This window comes from Galleria mellonella, unplaced genomic scaffold (assembly GCF_026898425.1).
Source record: "Galleria mellonella isolate WM207_F2 unplaced genomic scaffold, CSIRO_AGI_GalMel_v1 utg38, whole genome shotgun sequence".
In the NCBI taxonomy this organism is placed as follows: Eukaryota; Metazoa; Arthropoda; class Insecta; order Lepidoptera; family Pyralidae; genus Galleria; species Galleria mellonella.
In genome coordinates, this window is record NW_026442090.1 from 4,375,472 (window position 1) to 4,397,111 (window position 21,640).

Here is a 21,640-nt window from a genome sequence, read left to right on the forward strand (position 1 = left end):
CATGAAGTTTTTTAAAAAGGGCGTATTAAGGTTTCTTTAGGGTCAGAATCGCGTGCATAATATCCTTGGTGTTACAAGCATCTATAACTATGGTTATTTACCATCAGGCGGGCCATATGCTTTTTGTCACCATAATAGTGTAAAAAAGTCTCTAAAACCACTCAACCGATTTTAATGACATTTTGTAAATACTTATTTTTTTCTCCAATTTGTGAAATAGGATAATTTTTATTTTGGTAAGAAAAGAATAACCTGGTAAATGGCCGGTGAGAACCAATAATAAACCGAAGGCCTTTGATCGGGTGTGGCATAGAGCGCTGCTTTCAAAGCTACCTTCATTTGGGTTGCCTGCGAGACTGTGCATTTGGGTCGCCAGTTTTCTCAAGGAACGTAGCATTAAGGTCGTAGTCGACGGAGCATGCTCTGATTTAAAACCTTTGAATGCTGGTGTCCCGCAAGGCTGTGTACTATCTCCGACTCTGTTTCTTCTGCATATCAATGATATGTTACAGATAAGTAATATTCATTGCTATGCAGACGACAGTACAGGAGATACATTATATACCGGTCATGCAAAGATCTCGCGGGCACATACCGATGAGTGCCGGAATAGACTTGTGTCTGAAATCGAAACTTCACTCCATCAAGTTTCGATCTGGGGTGAACAAAATCTTGTCCAATTTAACCCCAAAAAGACACAAGTCTGCGCGTTTACCGCAAAAAAGACGCCGTTTGTCGTATCTCCTCACTTTCAGGGCACTTCCCTTGATAAAAAGTCGAGTCTAGGAATTCTGGGCGTTGATATATCTTGCGACGTCCAGTTTTGCGGTCATCTGGAGGAGAAGGCTAAGATAGCTTCCAAAAAGTTAGGAGTACTCAATAGGGTGAGACGATATTTCATGCCAGAACACCGCCTGAAATTATATAAAGCCCAAGTCAGGCCGCATATGGAATACTGTTCTCACCTGTGGGCAGGAGCGCCACAGTACCAACTCCTTCCGTTAGACCGCATTCAAAGTCGGGCGGCTCGAATTATCGATAGTCAACGCCTTACTGTCCGACTCGACCCACTGAAACTGCGCAGAGATGTTGCATCTCTGTGCATCTTCTACCGAATTTATCATGGGGAGTGTTCTGAGGAATTGTTCGGATTGATACCTGCTGCTGATTTTCACCACCGTACAACCCGCCACAAACTAAAGTTTCATCCCAATCATCTGGACGAGTGGCGGTCTTCCACCGTGCGTTTTTCAAGGCACTTTCTTCCACGCACAACCATTCTTTGGAATCAACTTCCAGCAGCAGTATTTCCGAACCGATACGACAACATAACCTTCAAGAAAAGAGTATATTCCTTTTTAAAAGGCCGGCAGCACACCTGCAATGCCGCTGGTGTTGTGGGTGATCATGGGCGGCGGTAGTCACTTACCATCAGGTGAGCCGCATGCTCGTTTGCCCCCTGTGTTGTAAAAAAAAAAAAAAATAAATAAATAATAAGAAACAAAACAGATCGTAAAATATTTAAGATATTTACAGATTCCATACGACGTAACGCTGAAAGCACCTGTGCCTCAAACGAAAAATTATTATTTACCTCTGGAGCGACTGTGGGCGTATCTCACTGTTAAACAACTTTTGGATGAAAAGGACGCCCAGCTGGACACAGAACAGTCTAAAGACAAGGAAAAGTCACCGGAAAAGAAAGCTCTGAACATCGCACTAAAGGTAGTGTATATTGTAAAGTTTATAACTCTTACTAATATGTAATTCTGGGGGAAAGGGATTGTTAGTAATGGAGACTGAGAATCCCATTGCTAGCAATATACCCAACCAGGTCGACCTCCTCGCGGTTCCCCTTGGAAACTATCATGGTTAATTCCTGATGAATTCGTCATGATGGGCTAACTGGCCTGTTTTCATTCTCATCTATCACCCTTCACTGGTGCTCCGTCAGCGTATCCCGTTAGCGCAGGTGGGGTTACTATACTATGTTCACCCATCAAAAAAAAAATGTAATTCTTAAGTAGTGAACTCAAAATATCCTTTTTGTTTTTTAATTCTATTCAATTCGATGAATCTAAATATTTTCCTAAAGAAATTTAAAACAATAAGTCGAAAACGATAAAAAATTTTATGAGTCAATAAAGTACCTACAAGAGTTATGATTTTCTAAAGGAGCAAGAATGAATAAATTTGCTTGGTTACAATGTTATCTGATGAAAGATTGTTTAAGATTTTTGTTTGTCAAATTTATACCTACTTAATATCCTTTTTATTATTAAAAGTTTCGTAAATGCACATTATAATATTATATATATAACACTTAAATATACAGTATTAACAACAAACAAATTAATAACAAAGTTAGCAAAGGCGAATTTATCTCTAAAAGAGATTTCTTTCAAACAAGCTAACACAATGACATAGGAAGTAGTGAGTAGGCAGTTGTAGTATTTTAATACACGAAAGTTGAACTGTAAGTTATTACACTAAAATACCTTAATCTTTTTGAACAGTACGAGTTGGTGACTCCACTAACATCACTGGTCGTGGTCAAACCCAATGCCACGAAAGACGCAGTGAATGCCGAGTCTGTCGACAAAGGTAGGAGATATTATACACATCATATTTTTTATATATTTTTGCACTTACATACATTTTAGAGTTCCGTACATCCCAAGGAAAAAACGGAACCCTTGTAGGATCACTTCGTTGTCCGTCTATCCGTCCGTCCGTCCATCTGTCAAGTTCCTTTTTCTTAGGAACGTAGGTATCATGTTGAAATTAATATTATATACGTAAGTCTACAATCTCTTTAAGCAGTGAAAAAATCTTCTAAATCGATGTAATCAAAAGTTACGGTCGTTTATGTTCTATTTATGTCGCATATTTTGACATTTGCAAAGGGAATCAAAACCTATAGGGTATTTTCCGTTGACCTAGAATCATGGAATTTGGCAAGCTGGTAATGTCATGTAGCACAAGTAAAGGAAAAAATCCGAAAACCGTATAATTGTAGTTATTAAAAAAAAAAAAAAATAAACGACTGGCACTTGACAGGTTTTTTTTTTACTTATTACTGGTGGCGCCTGTGCCCACCACTTCATCGACCAAATCGACATAAAAGTAGCTTTTGTCCTTCTTTTTCCTAACGTTACATGTACTTAAGCTAAATTTCAAGATGGTTTATCCATCAAGGCGCCAAAAGCTAACAAATAAACACTAATTTTTATATTTATTATTTTTTTATCGATTATTTTTTCATACCTAATCAAATAATATTCTTTTTATTACAGTTGACAGTGTCCAAAATGGTTTTCCAGGCGCACGTGAGTATGATAAGCATTTTAAAAATTATAACCCCTTACTTTTAATGAATTTACCTGACACCCTGTTGGATCAATTCGGATATTCTAATTGTCTTACATTTAGTTTTTATATGACGAAGAATACTAAGGTGGCAAACAAATATACAATGGAAACAATCTTTATACCTTTTGTATACTCCATAGCAAAATAAAAAAAATTACCGAAACATATTTATTTGTTTGCACGCAAGCAGCTTGGCGACAAGAATTGGTGGGGCTATCAGAAGTATTTAGGCAGACAAATTTATACAGTCCTCTTGTGGCGCAAGACTTCTTTCTTTCTTCTTCGTTCTTTAGGTGTGATTGACAATTGCTATTGATTTATATCACGAACAATATTACCTAAAATTTATTGATAGGTAAATTGAAAATACCAATCGATCTTTGTGATTGACAATCGCTTCGGTCATTTACTCTGTGATGTTGATAGTAAAAAAATCATATTTTGATTAAAATAAATAACGTTACTATAGTTAAATAAATATTTTCTTTAATACAAGGTTTTAAGTATAAGCCACTTATGACAATAAATTATATATTTTAAATGACAGTATAATTTACAATATTCAATTATTAACTAATTTATGTTTCGACAGCATTGTCCGCGTTGTACTCCAGTAGTCTGCCGCTTGCACATTACCAAGGAAGCGTTCCAATTGCCCAAGCGTCCTTTGAAAGTTTCCCTCAACCTGGTAAGAGATAATTTTCCTTCCTTTCTATTCTTATATGTATATTATAATTACGGTCCTCGATATAAGAATTAGTTAGGCATCCAGCACCTATCTGTATATTTCATCTCTACTGGTGAAATTACATGCTACTTATTTTATACAATATCCATAAATAATTATTGGCCATAATATATTTATTTTTATTGTTTTTGACAAAAATGTTTCAATAGAAGTTTACTACAATTTTATGGACAAGAATCGTTTTATTTTTCATTTTCCATTTCATTGCATTTGTTATACTAACAACATTATAATGTCGGAAGAGAAGTTTCAGACAAAAATATTAAAAATTTTATGAATAACATCAATAACAATAAGACTAGAAAATATATAAAATGTTTCCAAACATGTTATTTGTATTTCAATGAACTTCTCTGAGGACCAAACGTTGCATATTATATGCATATTGCCAGGTTTGCGCTTAAATGCACCACTTACGCGGGATACCGGAGTTGTGGAAAAGCGAGTAGATACCACGACCACGGCTCACGGTGAGATTAAGGACGTTTTTCGCATCGATACATTCAAATGTTTTGGGGAGCGCATTACATTCAAAATGGTGCTTATTCACTGCTTAAAGTTGCCATTATTAGAAATAAATAAATATATATTTAGCGCTTAATTATTAACAATAAACAAGGATTAAGGATAGTACCTGTGGCCCTCTTTCTACTTCAGTTTGAAGACACGCAGAGTATCCAAAGTGCTAACTTAATTGCATGGCATGTTTATTTATTTACATGAATTAAATAGTAAAATAATTGACTTGTTGTATTCTTTAAACGAACGAAATTTAGCGGGAAAATAATTATATAGAGTGACCAAGTGTCAAGATAAAACATATACTGGATTTTAAGTTACAGCTTCAGGAACACTACAGTTAAAACCGCATCAAAATTGGTGCTGTATTTTTTGCTTGATGGTGGAACAAACATACAAACATATAGGCAAAGTGTTTAAAAATTATTGTTGTGGCATCTATTGGTTTTCTTAAGACGAGGAGTCTTAAGAATCTATTAATTTTGCGTAAATAGTGCACTTATGAATTTCAATAATAATATATTTATTGTTTAATTGTAATCCATTTATATTCAATAAAGAAAATGCATGATTAATAAAATCTGGTTGCTACGAAAGGTTTATTTATCTACGAAATATATTCAATTAATCTATTTTCAATTTAAAAACCACTTCCATCAGAATGTTTAAAATTTATAGATAAACAAAATATAATTTTTTGAATTGCACTGGCTAAAAGTTGAACCCCAAACTACATTTACAAATAGATATGCTTTAACAGTATCTTCATTCATGCTGCATAAATCATTGCTTTTTATATGTATGTTAGTTGCGGACCAGTTACAATACGACGACGTGGAAACTGCAGAATACGCGTTGGAGGAACAGCCAGTAGTTGGTGAGGCAACGAACGGTTTCTTTAATATTTTTAAGAGGTATTCTCTAAGATTAGCATCCATTACTTATCTTTGAAATAGATACAAACAAGTTAAAGTATCTATTTAATAATGTTACAATTTTTTATCCTAAAAAAAAATTTATTTGAGTAGTAAAATTTTAACTTTCAGAGACAATTGTTGTCACTATGCATTTGCAAATTTTGGAAACATTGGGGCCGATTCTAAGGTGTGATTTCTTTAAACTTATCTCTTAATCTTATTATATATATATATATATATATATTTTATGAAATTACTGTTCATGAATGATCATAAATTATAATTTTAATAACTCTAATTAAATCTATTCCAAATTAATTCATTATAGTCCTTATAATAAAAATTGGGTTGTGATATCAAATTGAAATTTTTATTTTAGAGACAGGTTTAAATAAACTGCGTTTCAGAATCGACCCCAATGTCATTAACAAGAAAATAGACAATTAATACATGACACATTTACATTTATATAAAAAAATCTAGAAATTTATGCATAGATACAAAAAAAACAAAACAAATTACGCCAATCATTCTTGATTTCTATTTTTTTTTGTATACCATAATCAAAGTGACCGCTACTAAAATTCATGGGAATAATTTCTGTAAGTAATTAAAACGTTGCATAAAATCGATTCAATACTAAAAGAAACAATCATGCCTTCATTTGCATGTTTTTTTTTTAATTTTATATTTTTGGATGCTCGTACGCAATGTTTGCATGTGTGGAAGTATATAATGCATATTAAAACTCATTTGAAATCATTTCTGGGCCATTGCCTTTCAGTGGTGCACTCAGTAATATCTGAAAGCCATCATAATATATAATTCATGTCATTATATCTAATTATCATAAATTGTCACATCTAGAGATTTGTTTTAATTTTATGAACTTATATCTGTCAGTTATAGTTGTTGCAATTCTTAATAGGATTTGCTTACTCCTATGTTAATTTTGCATAGTAATTTTATTGCGATTAATGTTATCATTTATACGAAAGTCCGTTCCATGGCCTTGCAGTATGGAATGAAATTGCTATAAATAGTACCTATTTTAAGAATGTTACCGGGCCAAAAAATTTTTACTTGCATTAAAGTCATATTGACGTTCTGTGCATTCATCTAACTTTGTAAACATGTTTTCTCTAAATTTTGTAATAAATATAAAGAAAATTGACCTCTCCGCCTCCCCCAGATCGGACCTTGCATATATGATATTTAATGAAATTATGACCTCGCCTGCGCTAACGGTAACGTAACTGGCGGGGCACCAGTGACGAATAAAAAGTGAGAAAAAAAGGCAGGTCAGTTAGGCTATCGTGATGAATACGTCTGGAATCCAGCACAATGGTTTCCAGGAGGGACCATGTGAAGGTCAACCTGACATACCCATATTGCTAGCAATGGGACTGCTAGTCCGCATTACTAACAATCCCTTTCTCTCTGCATATATGACTAGGTGTACCTATATGTATATAGAGCCATAATTACTTTTTTATTCTTCAGCTTTCAGCAGCAAAACGGCAGTTGACAGAATGTTGATAGCGTCTTTGCCTGGTAATTATTGAAACATTTTATGCAACGTTAAAATATATTTTATATAAACTTTATATTTTCAAAATAAAGATTACTTTCTCGTGTTATGTATTAGGTATCAGTTTTTTAATGGCATCGGATTTTTTCGATAAATGTATTAATGTGTGTGTGAATAAGTAATATAATTTATATTAGATAGGTGACCGACCAGTGGCAATAGGTATTTCTTCATACAAAAAAAAAAACAGGCTTGTCTTACAAAACTATTGTAAAATACATAGATAATGTAAAAATATTTCTCCTATCATGCAATAAAAGTGTTTAAATTTTCAATTGCATGTTTACAATCTATATCTCCGAAAAAATCTCATTTTATATGTTTGTTATAAGGTTGCTTTGTTAGTCTTTTTCACTTGTAAAATATATCTATTGTCAATAATAGGTAACTATTATAATAGATTGTGTATATAGTGTAATTCATATATGCCAGGATTCGATACGCCTGATGATATGGCGAGACCTAGACCAACGCAGTACGCGTACATGCAAGTCGCCCAAGTGGCCCACCCGACAACTCCATTCATCGATCCTCTACAGAGGTACCACTTAGAAGCTTACCCGTGGGCATTAACTCTGATCAACATCACTACTGATTCACTACTCGTGGAGGTCAATGGAACAACGCTCAACATGAAACTCAGCACGGATAATACGGTACGTATTTGATTTTAAAAATTAATAAAATATTTATTAAATCTTGATAACAATTTGAGTGTGATTTGGAGGTCGTCGGTCATTTAAACGTTTGTTAATAAGATTTGATTACGAAAATGCGCATAAATGTTTCACGCATTATTTACGATGAACAAACTTAACCATTGGTAGGAGTTAAAAGCAAAAGCTGCTACTTTATGTGAATGGTAACCCCGCCTGTGTTAGTACGTTGGAGGGTTTGAATGCGTGATGATAAGTGAGGATGAAACAAGTTTAATTGGCACATCCTGACGTTTTCATCAAGAATTTGCCGCGATTTTTTCCAGGAGGATCCAATGCCAGGTTTTTTTATGGATGATAATGGAATGGTAGCCCTGTGCTAACGGTGTACGCTGGTAGGTCACCAGTGAGGATGAGAGGGCAGGTCATTTGCTAATCGTAATGATTACACTTAGAATTCAGCACTATGATTAATATTGTTAACAGTGGAACTAGCAGTCTACATTAATAACAATCCCTTCACCCTACCATGTGGAGGTTGACCTGTCAAGGTATATGGCTAGTAAAGAGACAGTTAATCCCCATTACCAAAAATGTCTTTCCCAGAGTTTGTTAGTAAAAACTGACAACATAATAAAAAAATCATGCCCTTACTTATATGTGGAAAAAGAGTGTTAGACTGAAGAGGGAATTGACCAATAACTAAAACTACTGCAACTTTGGCGTGATAAATTCTGAGTTATAAGTATATAAGAAAATATTCCTTTAATTTTCATAGAAAAGTGCATTTAGTCAGTTTCAACTCAAAAACAGATCTTCCATTCGCATATTAATTATATTTGTGGATATTTTAATTTTTTTTTTATATTGCTAGATACCGAAGAGTCCTGGCGGTGATCCTGTATGCAACAATGCCATTGACAACACCACCGGCGTCTGCGTCTACCTTTTGAATTGTGTAGCAGCGCAGTCCATCACCGTTGAGAAATATGTTCATTCAGCCTGCGTAGTTGATACTGGGTATGTTGGTTATTAGATAGTTTTAAACATTACCGTTTTTTACACATATTTAAATTTATTGTTCATTATCAAAATTTAAAATCTATTTTTTGTACTTAACGCGACACGATTATAGGTAAACAGTACTATGTGTAATTACGTCGTCTTAAGTTCCAAAAATGAATTTTAACGTTTGTAATCGTTACGTAGCTATAGACACTAATTGGCTGCTTCTCATACAATGAAATTGCGACATTTTGTTTAAAAGATAACAAAAATTAAACGTAACTAAAATCTGACTAAACTATTTTTATACAAACTAATGGTCTGCCATTAATTTTAATACACTTGTAGTTGACTGGGATATCGTGTTTTACCACATATCGCTACCAACTGGGACCGTTTCTTCTCATCAGGATAAAACCACTCTACCTCTTAAGTTTGTATAAAGATTACACATTTACAAAATTTCTTAAAAATCAGTTGAGATGTTTTGGAGTTTAGCGTGAATGAACATTGTGATTTCTTGACACGGGATTTTTATATAAATAGAGTCTATACGTAAATAGCCGTGTGGACTCGGCACTCGGCACAGAATGGACCACCCCTTTTCCGTGGCGACTAAGGGAAGTCAATTGTCGACGGATGGGCAGCAGCGTTCCTCTTAAAATATCGCCAAAACCTGACTGCGATTGTTAACCCCCCTGCCAAACATGGCAACTACTGGCAAAACTTATGTCGAAGATCGAAGTTCAATAGCGGACAATAAACGACTTATAAATAATAAATACCTAAATTGACGATGATATATTATAATTAATTAATTCCTGAAAATTTATTTACAGATACGCTGGAGTTTGCTGTCCAAATGTTCCAGACAATGTAAACAAACCGGTGTGATACGGAATGACAAAATGATGTAATTAGTACATATCTGTTGACAACAATCAAATTGTTTGAAATGTGATTATTGTTAAGTAAATATTTAAGGATTGAACCCACAATATGTTGTGATTTTTGAACTCATAGGTGCTAATTGAACTGAATGGTGCCATGTTAAGATATATTGCTGCAATTTTGATTACGTGTAGTTAAGTTACTAATGTACGTAACTAAATACGAAACGTCGTTTATAAGAAATAAAAAAATAATCTTATCTAATGTATTTTAATTTCAAACGTCAACATAATGAAAACCCTAATCCCCTTATTCATAAAAACTAAAAAGTCCTACAGACTTATTTTAACTATTAGAATGTTTTGGCGCTGTCTTTCAAATCGAAAAATTTGTGCAAAAGGACAAATCACTTCAATAGTGTGAAAGGTTTGACGTTCTTATGAATAATGGAGTATTTAAATGCATGAAAATGGAACTATAATCCCATCAGCGCTGTTAGTTTACGCTGCTAGAATACCAGTAAAGCATGATGAAGTTTTTAAAAATTTTTAGAGAAAACCGCGCGTAGGGCAATCACACCTTTTCCATAGAGAACTAGTACTAAAATTTTAGCTACTAATAACCCTAACTTATTACTGCCATCTGTTGTGAGAGTGTAGTTAGAATAGGGCATTGAGTATCCTATAGGATAGAAGAACAAATGAATACTGAACAAAATATTCTACCGCAGAATTTAGAAATTATCTACTATCCAGAAAAATCCTCAAGAAATTCGACTGTCATTCTCTTGAAATATATATATTTACAAAATAAAAAGAGCTTTGTGTTGGTGAAGTTACCATTGTTTTCGTGTCGCAAAACAAAATTAAAACAAGAATACCCGTTGAGTAGCCACTGACGGAAATGAAAATTATTTAAAGATCACTTTAAAAACAAATCTATACTGATATTATAAATAGGAAAAATATAATTGTTTGTTTGTAATGGATAAAATTAAAAACTAATCAACCGATTTAAAAATATTTTCACCTATAGAAAGCTACATTATCAGTGAGTAATAACAAGCTATATATTATTTTCGAAAATTCTATCTGCTCGTACAAAGCCGGGCCGGATCGCTATATTTCAGAATAAAGACACTATATCTAAACAACATAAGAACTGAGGTTGAGTTTAAAATTCTACAATTATTTGTATTTGAAAAATTAAAACGGTTGTCTCAGATAGCTAAAGGCTTTGGGTTCGAATCTCATCGAATCGAGATGCCGAAAAGCCAATTATTCATTCAACCTATTAAGTATTCCAAACTCATCTATGTATCAATCGTTTGTTTATGCATACAGTTTTGTCGATTTTTTTTAAATAAATCCTGCCACATTTCTTGGAGGGAAAGAAATTTTTAGTAATAAGATCTAAGAGCACCATTGGTAGCAATAAACTCCATCAAATCGACCTCCACGCAGTTTACCCTGGACCATTTTGGTTATTTCTCATTAAATCCACCCAACGGCCAACGGACCCGCTTTCATCCTCACCTATCGTGTCACTGGAGGGAAAGAATCGTTAGTAATGTAGACTAGTTTCATTGGTAGCAATATACCCTATCAGGTCGGGGGGGGGGGGAAGGAATTGTTAGTAATGGGGTCTAACAGCCCCATTGCTAGCCTGTCAGGTCGACCTCCACGCGGTCCCCCCTGGAAACCATGGCGGTTAATTCTTGTGAATTCGTCACGATGGGCTAATTGACCTGCTTTCATCCTCACCTCTCACTGGTGCCCCGCCAGAGTATACCATCAGCACAAGCGGGGTTACCATTCCATTATCATCCATAAAAAAAGTTCGCATTACTAACAGTCCCTTTCCCCTGTTATGTATTAAAAAAAAGTCTGTCACTCTTTAATCTGTGGTGCCGCGCTAACTTATACCGCATACAGCGAGTGGTCGGTTCATGATGATCCGTTAGGAAGTTATCACCTGCCGACTTTTACTAAAATAAACACAAAGAACTCTTCATCAACTCCGTCAGGTGAACAACATGCTCCTATAGATGAAGTTAATAAACTTTTGTTAAATCGTATAAACCTACGTCTCGTTAATTGGGATCTTTATTCTGAAACTGTTAATCAATTACTTTTGGATTTCGAGTATGATGTCAATGAACCCTTAAACAATTACAATAGGTTCTGTAAAATTATTTTGACAGCTGTGGAACGTTCCGTTCCACGTAGGAACTTATCAAATAGCGGTGCAAATACTTCAAAGAGGCACAAACATATTGCAGTACCTTGGTGGAATAACAGGTGTGCGACAGCTGTCAATGATAGTAAAGCGGCTTACCTTAGGTTTAAACAAAATCCAACTCTCGATAATTACATAAATTTTAAAAGAGTTCAAGCTGTTAAAAAGTTAGTAATTAAGCAAGTAAGACAACAGGGGTGGCAGGAATTTTGTTCCAAATTTAATAGATTAACACCAATTTCCACTGTTTGGCAAAATATGAGAAAACTAAATTCAAAACATCGTCAAAATCATTTTAAAGATATATCATGGGTCAATGATTTTTTACGCAAATATACTCCTGATTTTGTACACTCATCTTTTGATGACAAACAGTTTAATTCTGTTAATTCATGCCCAAAATTTCTCACTGACCCATTCTCAATTGATGAAATATCCAGTGCAGTAAAATCTAGAAAAGATACAGCTAGTGGCCTTGATCGCTTAACATACAATATGTTTCGATTGCTGAATAAAATAAACCTTACTAAACTCTTACAAATTTTTAACGATTTATGGAAGGACTGTATTATCCCACCAGAATGGAAAATGGATTGTTTGATTCCAGTAATTAAACCCGGTAAAGATCCTACAAATTTCGACTCCTATAGACCTATAACATTGACGTCCTGTGCAGGCAAATTATTCGAACAATTAATTAAACAGCGTTTAGAGTTCTTTATTGAAAGTAATAGTATATTACCATCGAATCAATTTGGTTTTCGCCGTGGATATTCAGCGCGCGAAAGTTTAGCGAACTTCTATGTCGACCTTAGTACTGCTTTGAATAACGATGAATATGTTCTATCTGTTTTTTTAGATGTCGTAGGAGCTTTTAACAATGTAAATTTAACAGTTCTATCTTCGATTTTATCCTCATTTCTTCCAATGAAACTTATCGAATGGATTTATAATTTTCTTAGTAATAGAGAAGTGTATGTTAAAGTAAATAGTAAATTAATAGGACCTAGGTTAAGCTCTAAAGGAGTATGTCAAGGTGGTATTCTAAGCCCGCTACTATATATTTTATATATCTATAAACTTAATTCAATTTTAGGAAACAGTGTGAACAACTTGCAATTTGCCGATGATTTATTAATTTATATAAAAGGAAAGAATATTATTGATATGCAATTAATGTTAAATGAGTCATTAAAAAGACTTGAGAAATATTTTTCTCTTCTTTCCCTCGATATTAGTTTAACCAAAAGTAAAGTAGTTGTTTTTCATCAAGTTCATAAATATGTTCCATTAATGAATATTATATATAATAATCAAACTCTTCCAACAGACTGTAGCGTTAAATTTCTGGGGGTAATTTTTCATCAAAATTTAAAATGGGATCTATACGTTGATTGCTTAGTAGATCGTGCTTTAAGAGCCACTAATATAATAAGATCTGTAATTGGTCGTAACTGGGGAGCTGATCCTAAAATTATCCTTTTACTTTACAAATCTCTTGTTAGAAGTAATTTTGATTACGCTTTATTTTGTTATGCCTCAGAACATAAATTAGTAGAAAAACTCGAAAAAATTCAAAATATGAATTTAAGACTTATTTTAGGTGCTATGTATACTTCTCCAATTATCTCAATGCAAGTAGAATGTAATTTGCCTCCTATCCTTCTTCGTTTCGAATACCTAAAACTCAAATTTCTCTTCAAAGTTTTTTCAGTTTCCAATAACCCACTCATACTCAAATTATTAAATTGCCCCATTTCTATGTTTTTGAATAAAACTATTGTCAATGATTTGAATTTACGAGATGAATATAACATCTATAGTAGTAAGATACTTCCTTGTTATAATGGCCTTTATGAGAGTAAGTTCTGTAAGATCAAAAATGTTATACGTAAAGACATAAAAGAAAAGCACGATATGTATGAGACTTTATCAGAATTTATTGACTACAGGCAGATATATACAGATGGTTCCAAAAATGCACTTAGCACTTCAGTGGCTTTTTACGATTTGTCAAATAGATTTGGTCACGGTTATAAAATTTCAACTTTGGCTAGTATTTACACAGCAGAAGCAAAAGCTATATTTTTAGCATTAGAATACATAGAAAAACAGGTACTATATTCGAAATGGATTATAATTACAGATAGTATGAGTGTTCTTATGGCATTAAAAAATAACACATTCATTTCATCATCAAACTACTTAATTCAAGAAATTCGTAATAAATATTATCATCTCTGTACTATATATGGAAAAGATATTATCTTCATCTGGACCCCTTCACATATTGGAGTGTTTGGGAATGAACAAGTAGACACTTTGGCTAAAATTATTAATTCAAGTGCTGCTCGTGTTCAAGACTTACCCCTTTGTTACTCAGATTGTAGTATTGGAATACATAAAATCGTTACAACTAAATGGGAGGAGCATTGGACTCAAATATTACAGACTAAAGGCAAATGGTACCGCAAAATTAATTGGCGTATTGGAAAACCGTGGTTCTGCAAAGGAAAGGACACAAACAGAAAATTTTACACCAATATTTGTAGATTACGAATCGGCCACGGACATTTCAACGAACACCTGCACCGAATGGGCATGATCGCTTCCCCATCATGCACATGGTGTAACTCAAATACAGCCCAATCTCTACATCACCTTTTTTTTTGATTGCTCTGAATTTGTCATTCAAAGACACATTATGTTTGACGAACTTAGGATTATCTTCAAAAAACCCGAAAATATCCCGCACTCAATCCCGCTTCTCTTAAGATTTCCTTCTTGTTTCAAAGCTATTTTCACTTATATTACTACAACATTCAAGGAGCTATAAGAATACTTTTATTGAATTGCAAGACAATGATTTTTTATAATTATTTATTTTTAATTTGATAAATCCACTGGTTTAAGAAAACTCAAGAAAAGATATTTATGAAAATGTACTTACCGGATTTGACAAATGAAATATTGAAGATTATGACAATAATTGAAGCGACATTAGAAAAATAAAATTCCAGACAAATTATCTTTTTGAAGACTAGGCAGCATGGTCTCCGACCTTAGCCTGTTCCAAACGGAACAAACGTACTAAAAAAAAAAAAAATTATACCGCATACAATAACAAAAAAAATCTCGAGTGAATAACGCATCTGGTGCTCGTCTGTTCATCATAAACATATACGACTAAGAAAGTTTATAGTATTTATCTTACAATTAGCAATATAGTCCTTGGGTTGATTCATAGTCTTACATATTATTATTGGTTTGACTAAAGTATAGACTTAGGTATAGACTGTTTACGTATTAGACTTCTGTGTGCTATCACTGTCAATGTCATTACGTGCTATCGTGCTTTGTTTCATTCAGATTGTCAATAAATTTGCTAAAAATTTTCATTTTCTATTCGTGTGCAATTATATAAAAAACAAAAAGGTATGGTAAATCTGGCCGATGCTTTTATGATAAATACGGTGACGGATGGAGCTATGAATTTGTTACGCCATATCGTAAGTTGAATTACGATTATTAGTTGAAATAATTTGTTGTCTTTTTGCAAGCTTATCTAATATAATTTACTTGATTCGAGTTGTGTGTATTATATGTGCAATAATTTAATTTACAGGGTGTATTCAAATCTAAGCCAGTAAATCCACCTCCAGCTCCGATCATTATCAGGATGCCACTTTGGGAATTAGCACAAGGAGCTGGGCCTTTTGTAAGGCTTGCAGGGCTTAGTGGTGCCGCGGCAGTAGTGCTGGGTGCTATGGGCGCACATCGTACCTTCCCTGAAACGGACACCAAAGAAGACCTGCGAAAAATATTTGATACTGCCAATCGATTTCACTTCCTACACACGCTTGCATTAATGACAGTACCTTTATGCAGGAGGCCATATATTGTAAGTCCAATATCTTTATTTCACGAAATTTAATTATAATCTTCAGAATTTCTTGCCTTTTATTAAAAAGACAGTATATAATTATTTTTGTATAATATTGTCTAATACTGATATATTATTTGTCTGCCACAATTTTAATTGACTTATTTTGAAAATCTATAATTATTTACTAAAATCGACAAGTATAGAATATAAATTTAACCTAACCTAAATAATTCGAAGATCATAATATTAATGACACAACATGATATTTTTTTATAATAAAACTATTAGAAGTCATAGGTATAATGGATATGTTAACTGAACAAGGGCCTTATTACAAATTTTTAATAACTTGTCAGGTCTATGTCATATGACTACATACTGACCTGTCTTCTACTGACTTTAGTACAAAGAGCAACTCAATTTTATCTATAACTGTCAAAATTTATAACCTTCTGATATGCTCCCACATCTCTGGTTTATGCTTATGATTTTTTAATAAACTGCAAAGTACAAAAAGAGTTGCTGACAAACTGGTATTCATAATTTTCTATATCACTATTAATACTCGGAATTGGGGGAAAAGGAATTGTTAGCAATGGAGTTTGACAGCCCCATTGCTAGCAATATGCCTTATTAGGTCGACCTCCATATGGTTCCCACTGGAAACCATCGTGAACAAATCTTGTTGAATTCGTCATGATGGGCTAACTGGCCTACTTCATCCTCACCTATCATCCTTCACTGGTGCCCCACTGGTGTATTCCGATAGCGCAGGTGGGGTTACCATTCCATTATCATCTATTAAAAAAAAATTGTCAGCATTTATTGCCCTCTGGTTTTTTTATGCAATTTAGAATGGCAAACAAGCTGATGACCCATTTGGTGGAAAGTGGTAACTGTCACCTATAGATATGGTGTTAAAGAGTTTCTAGCCTGTCATCTTTACATCAGTCTTCACTTACATCAAGTTTTGAATTTAGGGATGTCCAATTTTTTAATTAAAAATATAATTATAAAGAACTATGAAGTGTTAGTAACCCTTGTTATACATAAACTACAATTAGATTGATTTTTAATTTATTTTAAGTCTTTAACAATTTTAATATGTTTTTCTTTGATCACATTTTAAGTACTATGTTCCAATATTAAGTTTGTAAGTACATAATTTAAGTAAAAATTTTTTTTTTGTAGTTCTATTTATTTTGCATTAGGTACATTTATTGTACAATCACAATAACTATATAATATGAAAATTTCTATTAACATAATTTTATTTCAGGCTGGTGCATTCTTTATAGCAGGCATAGGACTTTTCAGCGGCACCTGTTACTACCATGCCTTCACAGGTGACCGTAGTCTCCGACGTCTCACACCTATTGGTGGTTCATGCCTCATCCTGGGTTGGATTGCAATGGTACTCTAAATTTTATTGAAAAATTAAAATCTATTCATATTCTAGTGATTGAAATGTATGAGGTAGGGTCATTGTTAATAGCATACACTTATTCCAGCCTTCTATGTTGTACTATCATTGTAGATTACAATTTATTGTATTTTAAGTGATTAGTGTCTTGTTTCTTAGATGGTAAATTATTTTAAAATACTTTTTGGGCTACTGGTAGTAGACAAGTATACAGTTCAAACTAAAGATATTTGTTTTATCGAACTTTCTAGAAGTGAGTATAATGGAAATATGGAGGCTAACTTCATAAACTAAGAGTTTCACAGAACTTCCTAAAAATATACTGAAAAGTTGTCATAATGTTTACCAAGTCATATTTTACTGAGAAACAAAATCACCTCATATCTGGAAGGTTTAAAAATTCATTTACTCCCATAAAGATATTTTGTTGTAATATCTTAATCATTTGTTATTATATAATGTAATAATTTATTATTACAAACCATTGTACATATTTTATTATTATAGACTGTAAAGTGAATTGATTTAATATATGTAATATTGATGTGTTAAAAAGTGTTTTATTTTACCTGTATTGTTTATTATGTAGTGTAAGAAATACTTCAAACCAGAAGCACTATAACAGCAATAGAAGCGAAAATATTTTTTTTTATTTTGTATCTGTTATTTGTTTCACCATCACACAAAATGTGCAGTAAGCATATAAATTGAATGTGGTTTTTGTGTTCCTTAAGGTCTTACTTACTTTATCTTGATACATCATCAAAAGTTGTCTATTTTATTGGTTTTCCTGCTTCTGAAACCCACACGTACGTAGTAGCGAGAAAAAACCTGGTCAATCATAACAGAACAGTGTATGCGTTTAATTCCTAGAGATTTTTCACAGGTCGAGTGATCTGACTTCATCTTTGTCTGCCATCACTCACTGGCACATACCAAGACATTAACATCAATTTTAAAAAATGTCACAGCGTTATTAATAAATACCTATAGCTGCTGTAAACTGCTGTGATTAAGCAAATAAAGTACAAATTAGGTATTGTCATCTTTAAATTATGTTCTTCCTTTAGTAGTTGCTGGCACAGACTAAATTTATTTGAATAAACACCAACGTCATTGTAATGAGTAATTTTATTCTACAGGTGGAGAGTGAATGTTGGGTAGATGCAATTATTGTAACATTTACAACATTTGTGCCATTATGAGTGGTAAAATAAAACACAAAATTGATCAATATTGTTTACATGGTTTTATTGAAATTGTTACATATTAAATTTTGCACTTTTTCTTTAATCATTAATGATACTTAAACGTTACTCAAAACATACACCATTTGGTAATAAATGCTATTATATATTTTTTATAGGACTCTCATAGAAGATACGCAACGATCATTCTTCAAAATTATGTAGTAGTAATATTGCGACAACGAGACAATAGTGGTGAGTGTGTTAATGTTGTATTGTTGTTCGCAGTTAGACACAATCAGCGTGAAGCGTCTTCAAATGTCTCGCTAAAACGGTTCCGTCACACACTTCAATCATATATTATTATCCCACTGAGAGTCTAAACTAACAAAGAAATATACAGAGCTATCACATTAACACAAAATATAATTATGAACATATTTATGTAATCTAAAAAGAATCCAAAGAAACAAAATAAAGAACGCACAGCACTTAGTGTCTCTCACATTAGGTAAATAAATCACTCTGATTGCACATTAATAATATAGTCCGGAGCGAGGTCGCGCCGGCTAGTATAACACAAGGATTATAGTTATCACTAACCGCATTCACACATGTATACAAGAGGTGAGGGGTTGATAATATGATCACAGTGGCCGTGGCCGAGGCCGAGGCTGAGGCTAGAGGGCCGGTTAGGTAGCGTAGTGTTCACGACAGGTGGAAGGAGTGCTGCCCTTCGGAAGCGGCGAGGCGCAGCTTGGCGCGCATCACCTCGCCGCTGCTGTAGTCGGGCAGCTTGAGGTAGTTAACACACGTCATCACCGACGGTAGGTACTCGTCAGGGTCCAGCGATGATTCTAGCGATTTGCGTACCACGGTCAGGGGTGGGTTCAACGCCTTAAAACCTAGAACAATTGCAATTAGACATTGTACAACAATTCGGATTTTCAATATTGATTTCACCATATCAGGCAAAGGGATCAGAGCACCAAAAGCTCTGTAACAACAAATTACTCTGACACTAAAATTATTTTGTTTCTATCATTCTTATAAACTTACTTATGAATTTTTGTTAAATATCTTCTCATATACATACACAATCTAGTTACAATTTTATTATATATAACTAGTTTTTAACAGCGACTTTGTCCATATGACCGGGACAAAGAAAACCCACATCCTTCCCCATCCCATATGGTACATGTATACCAAATTTCATAGTAATTAGTTTAACTGTTAAAGCACTATAAGCTAACAAACCAACTCACTTTCTTATTTATATAATTAGTAGGGATGTGTTCTCTACCAATCAACAGCTAAGAAAAGATTATACTGTTTTAAAAGAAATATATAATAGAAGCTAGATAAAAAAAATATAGTTTTAGATAAATTGTTTGTCATTGAAAAAAAAAAATATGGATATTTAGTTACCTCCAGTAGGCAGGCGTGGACTGCCCGTGACAAACTGAAGGAAGAGGCGTTGTTCTTCGCGGTTGTACGAGGCAAGTATATCAATGAGCATACGGATGGCACGCGATTCCGCGTTATATCCATGGTCTGGTCGGATGCATTCCGCCAGCATGCGCGGCTCCCAGCGTTGATCACGCCCACCTGCAAACAGAAAATAAAATTAATATATATAAATCTAAAGCAAAGCTATAAACATTCATATTTAGTTTTTATTTTAACCAACAGATTATACAAACAAAATTACAAGTATCTATTATCCAACAAAATATTATTTATTGCTATTACAGTAAATGTTGTTAATAGTAATACATTATACTTAAACAAAAATTTTAATGTTCTTAGGGAGAAACAGTGGACACTGATGTTCATCAGCTTACCTGATGGACTTCCACAGAAGACCTGCTCCAATTCTTCAGGGTAGAAAATTTTGAGATTGGCTAATGGAAATACTGATTCAAATCCTTCTTTGAAAGCCGACATTTGTTTACTCACACCTGTTAGAAGAGAAAACAATATATTAGCATTACACTCATATCAATCACTTGGTTTATTATTATTTCGAGAATATCTAACTTACCTTCATAAAGTAACCAATGTGAAACGAGAGAAATATAATTTTGTAGATTGTGGGCAGTGACAGGGAGATCTCGGCCACCGCGGCGAAGCTCTGTGCAGCCGTCGCCCGGCAGGATAAAGTCCAATCCGAGCTCCTCGATTGGGCATCCATCCAATTCCAGAGCACTTATCTACACAATAGAATATAAATATAGTCAAATTTTATCGTCAATGTCTATGTCCTATGAGTAGCCTTTGTAGAAGTTATTTTAATTGAAATTGTAAAAAGTGTGATTAATTGTATCAGTCATTTATGAGACTTTCTACATTTGCTATTATCAGGTTTAATGTAATTTTAACTTTTTATTAATTTTTAAATAACTTCTAAAGTCCTCCATTCATTCTGATTTTTTATGACTAGATATATGCTATGCTATCCACGTTGCCAAGTCTGAAATGTTCGTTATTTTTGCAATCGACATTCGTGTCGCCTCATATTAATTTACTGTTAGTTATCTTTGTGAAACAAAAAAAAAATATAATTGTTCTCAAAATCTACTAGTTGATACACGAATCCGTGTTCTGAATTACAATTATTACTGTTGTCTATGTTCACAATTAAGGTTTTTTTATTTTAAGGAGCAAAATTGTCATTTCACTGGGTGTTATTATACTTTGTATATGCCGAGAAAGAGAGAGAGAGAGAAATAAAGCGCGAGTGTGTGTGTATGCGCGTGCTCACCATGTGGTTCTTCTGGTCGGGCGTGTGGCGCGGGTCGGCGGCGATGAGGCGCGCGCGCTCGGCCACGCGGCGCAGGCGGCACAGCGAGCGCCACAGCTCGGGCGCCACGCTGCGCACGTCGCTCAGGCTCAGCCACTGCTGCTCGCTCACCGCCCACCGGTACATCGCCACCGACAGCGGGATGTCCACCTGCGACACGGCCGGCGCTCTTATGGTATACACTCGCTCCCACAGTACGTACAGTACGTACAGTACGCGCAGCGGCACAACATGCTGACGTTGTGATTCGATAGAACGACAAATAAATTGGACTGCACTTATGAATTTAAAACGAGAGTAAAGCCAACATAAATAACTGTATTTTAATTATTTATTATATATTTATGACAGGCGTGACAGATATATATATATATATATATATATATATATATATATATATA

General features: G+C 34.0%; 3 protein-coding genes across 13 annotated transcripts in view; 2 read left to right on the forward strand and 1 right to left on the reverse strand.

Moving 5' to 3' along the window:
- LOC113522488 (inter-alpha-trypsin inhibitor heavy chain H4-like) overlaps positions 1-9,958 on the forward strand; it is a 33,519-nt gene extending 23,561 nt beyond the window's left edge. Inside the window, exons 14-23 of one of the 6 annotated variants that reach the window (XM_031914154.2) lie at positions 1,537-1,725; positions 2,517-2,604; positions 3,297-3,329; positions 3,965-4,060; positions 4,513-4,590; positions 5,448-5,516; positions 7,060-7,110; positions 7,580-7,803; positions 8,678-8,823; positions 9,648-9,958. In XM_031914154.2, the coding sequence (XP_031770014.2) occupies positions 1,537-1,725; positions 2,517-2,604; positions 3,297-3,329; positions 3,965-4,060; positions 4,513-4,590; positions 5,448-5,516; positions 7,060-7,110; positions 7,580-7,803; positions 8,678-8,823; positions 9,648-9,702 (1,029 nt within the window). In that variant the 3' untranslated portion in view covers positions 9,703-9,958. The remainder of the gene's footprint in view (positions 1-1,536; positions 1,726-2,516; positions 2,605-3,296; positions 3,330-3,964; positions 4,061-4,512; positions 4,591-5,447; positions 5,517-7,059; positions 7,111-7,579; positions 7,804-8,677; positions 8,824-9,647) is intronic. The other 5 variants (XM_031914155.2, XM_026908180.3, XM_026908182.3 and 2 more) reach the window with 5 other exon arrangements.
- A 5,149-nt stretch (positions 9,959-15,107) lies between these two features.
- On the forward strand, positions 15,108-17,801 carry LOC113522558 (transmembrane protein 256 homolog). Of its 2 annotated transcripts, none has more exons than XM_026908283.3 (3): positions 15,108-15,372; positions 15,563-15,838; positions 17,103-17,801. In XM_026908283.3, the coding sequence occupies exons 1-3, from the start codon at positions 15,271-15,273 to the stop codon at positions 17,244-17,246; spliced, it is 522 nt and encodes a 173-aa protein (XP_026764084.1). In that variant the 5' UTR covers positions 15,108-15,270; the 3' UTR covers positions 17,247-17,801. The 2 variants fall into 2 exon arrangements, with proteins under 2 accessions (XP_026764084.1, XP_026764085.1); XM_026908284.3 differs by having other exon boundaries at positions 15,262-15,446.
- Positions 17,802-18,472: 671 nt separating this feature from the next.
- The window catches only part of LOC113522715 (E3 ubiquitin-protein ligase TRIP12), a 57,106-nt gene continuing 53,938 nt past the window's right edge, over positions 18,473-21,640 (reverse strand). For all 5 annotated transcript variants that reach the window (XM_026908503.3, XM_026908505.3, XM_026908504.3 and 2 more), the window contains exons 34-38: positions 21,201-21,389; positions 20,481-20,649; positions 20,281-20,397; positions 19,865-20,044; positions 18,473-19,338 (exon numbers count right to left, since the gene is read on the reverse strand). In XM_026908503.3, the coding sequence (XP_026764304.2) occupies positions 19,142-19,338; positions 19,865-20,044; positions 20,281-20,397; positions 20,481-20,649; positions 21,201-21,389 (852 nt within the window). In that variant the 3' untranslated portion in view covers positions 18,473-19,141. The remainder of the gene's footprint in view (positions 19,339-19,864; positions 20,045-20,280; positions 20,398-20,480; positions 20,650-21,200; positions 21,390-21,640) is intronic.